Here is a 3,093-nt window from a genome sequence, read left to right on the forward strand (position 1 = left end):
GCTTCGGTTTTCTGAATGTGCCCATCCAGTGTGTTATGTGAACACTCTAGGATCTGTAGTCTAATCCTCACCTTTGTGCAGCAAGGACTCTTAACTGCTGAGCCATCTCTCTAGTACCTGAATAGCATTTTTAAAAATCCTAAATTCATGAGTGATATTTACTGGTGCGATTCATTGATATTTGATGTAATGTTATTAAAATGTCAATTCTAGTCTGCCATTATGGTTATTGTCTTTAATCCCAACACACCATAGGTAAGGCAGGTTGATCTCTGTGAGTTTGAGGCCAGCCTGGTCTGCAATATGAGTCCATGCCAGTCAAAAATACATAGCGGAACGTTCCTCTTGTTTTTTAATTTAATTTTTAAATCATTCTAGGAGCTGATGAGATGGCCTATATAGATGTTTTGTCCCTAACATCTATATAATGATTCATGACCATCTGTAACTCCAGTTACAGAGGATCTATGGCACTTTTTTGGCATCAATTTTAAATTAATCTTCAATTTACATATAACTGTAACAAATATTCCAGTAAGGTTTGAGGATAGGAGGTTTGAAAACATTGCAAAATGAATTAATGTGAGAAGTGCTAATTTGTAAGACAATTTGAAAGAAATGTTCAGAACTGAGAAGTAGCTCAGGGTTCAAACACATACTTAGTGACTTAGTGATCCCCTGAGTTCAGTGCTCAGCAGCACAGAAAGGAAAGAACAAATGTACCAAGAGGGAACCATTAAGCTGAAACACAAGACAGTGTAATAAAAATAAGCGCTAGACTGGTACAAAAGGATCCAAGATCTCAAAAGTAAGTGCACACAGTAGAATTTGATATGTGATTAAAATGGCTTCAAAAATCTTTGGAGAGCTGAGTGTGTTGGTGGATACCTCTAATCCCAGTATATAAGAGGTGGAGACAGAAGGATCAACAGTCTAAAGCCAGTTTGGACTACGTAACAGCCTAATTCAAGAAAACTATTACCACCACCACCACCACCCCACCACCAGCATCACCATCACCACTACTGGGATGTCTGTTGAGGAGGACGGTCAGCTGGGTGCTTTCTCGGCCTCTCTCAGATAGCAGGCTTTCATCTCAGCCTCTGGCTCCCGATTCTTCATTTGGTAAAAGCAAATGATTGGGATTTTGTTGTTAAAAACAACATATATATCTCTTGTTGTTGTTGTTGTTGTTGTTAAGCTTATGTTTAGGCAGCAATGTTGATGAGACTTTATGGGTGTAGCTTCTGATATTTCTAGGCGACACAGAGTCATAGCAAACTCCCTGTCCCTCTGGCTCTTAGAATCCTCCTGGCCACTCTTTTGCAATGCTCACTGAGCTTTAGGAACGGGAGTTCTTTAGTAGATTAATCACTTGGAACTGGCCTCCACAACTTTGTATTTTGATCATTTGTTCCTTTCTGTAATGGCCTCCCATCTGTTTCAGGGAGAAGTCTTGATGAGGGATGAGGACTACTCTTATAAGTAGGTACAAAGCCAATTATCTAGAATGTAAATAGGGGCTACATTGGGAGAGAAAGAAAGAAATATGGAAGGCATGAGGAGGGTAAAGTAACAGTAAGAATGTCTGGGAAAGTCCCAAGGAATCACACTGTTAACTATTTTTTTAAATACTATAATGAACATAAAATTTGTATATAAATACACATAGTGTAAATGAAATTCTCTCATCTTGGCTAACAATGCTTTCCTCAAAGAGCCACAGATCATTTAACAAAAACCCCAACAGGAGGCATGAGTTGCTGACAAGGGCTGTCCAAGAGACTCCTGAAACACACACCCTGACACTGTTGCCCTTGGTTGCCTACCAGAGGTGTAAGATAAGTTCCTATTGCTGAAGACATTGTGCACATCAGACACAGGACCCAGAAGCCCCTGAACTGGAACCGTTATGAAACCTTCCTCTCTGAGAACTAGCTTTCGTGGTACCAAAAAGTACCGTGAAGGCTTCCAAAGGAGGAAGCAACCAGCAGTCCTACCCATCCATGCTCCCTATGAACCCAACAATGTCCAGGATAACAGTAAGCAGTATTGGTGTGAAAACGTTAGAGGTAACCAACCGCTCTCGAATTGCACTTAAGAGAATCGTGGGCCAGAAAGGTTCAACACTGACACCAGCTGCTTTAATGAGGGCACTGATTTTATCCTCCCTGACTGTCACCTCACCATGCAGGATGAGGGCGGAGTAGATGCAGGCGAGCTCGGAGACAGACGCCATGATGTGGACTGCTGGCACGGTGTTAGTCGCCAGATGAAGTGAGGGCCTTACCCCAACGTGGCCTTAACTTCCTCAGAAGGACTGAGCACCTTGTCGGCAGCTGAGGAAAGGCTAAATATTTTTTTTTTTTAAGATTATTTATTATGTACAGTTTTCTGCCTGCATATATGCCTTACGCCAAAAGAGGGCGCCGAGATCCCACTACAGATGGTTGTGAACCACCATGTGGTTGCTGGGAATTGAACTTACTGGGTTTTACTGTTTTTGTTGTTTTGAGACAAGCTCTCTAGTTCAGGCTGACATTAAACTTGCTAGAATTTTGCTATAAAGATTAAAAAAAATAGGTTTGAGTGGCACATGCCTTTAATCCCAGCACCCAATGCAGAGACAAGCAGATTTCTGTGAGTTCAAATCCAGCTTGGTGTATCTCGAGAGTTCCAGGCCAGCTAAAGCTCATAGTGAGACCCTGTCTCAAAAAAAAAAAAAAAAAAAACAAGTGAAGAAAAATATTAAGGAAAATCTTGTAAATCTTAGAAAGGTCTAGACCAGGTAAAATATTTGTGGCACTCAAACTCAATGTATCATCTAGAATGCAAAAACTCCCAGCAACCAAAAGGGGTTGGATCAAACAGTCAAGTGAAAAGATAGCCAGCTGGGTGGTGGTAGTGCAGGCCTTTAATCCCAGCACTCGGGAGGCAGAGGCAGGTGGATTTCTGAGTTTGAGGCCAACCTGGTCAGAGTGAGTTCCAGAACAGTCAGGGCTACACAGAGAAACCCTGTCTCGAAAAACCAAAAAGAAAGAAAGAAAGAAAGAAAGAAAGAAAGAAAGAAAGAAAGAAAGAAAGAAAGAAAGA

General features: G+C 41.4%; 1 protein-coding gene across 1 annotated transcript in view; it reads left to right on the forward strand.

Annotated features, from left to right (window-relative positions):
- Eif1ax (eukaryotic translation initiation factor 1A X-linked) overlaps positions 1-2,281 on the forward strand; it is a 28,536-nt gene extending 26,255 nt beyond the window's left edge. Inside the window, exon 7 of the mRNA XM_021188823.2 lies at positions 2,103-2,281. Within this exon, the coding sequence (XP_021044482.1) occupies positions 2,103-2,281 (179 nt within the window). The remainder of the gene's footprint in view (positions 1-2,102) is intronic.
- The last annotated feature ends 812 nt before the right edge of the window (positions 2,282-3,093 follow it).

This window comes from Mus pahari, chromosome X (genome assembly GCF_900095145.1).
Source record: "Mus pahari chromosome X, PAHARI_EIJ_v1.1, whole genome shotgun sequence".
Taxonomy (NCBI): Eukaryota; Metazoa; Chordata; class Mammalia; order Rodentia; family Muridae; genus Mus; species Mus pahari.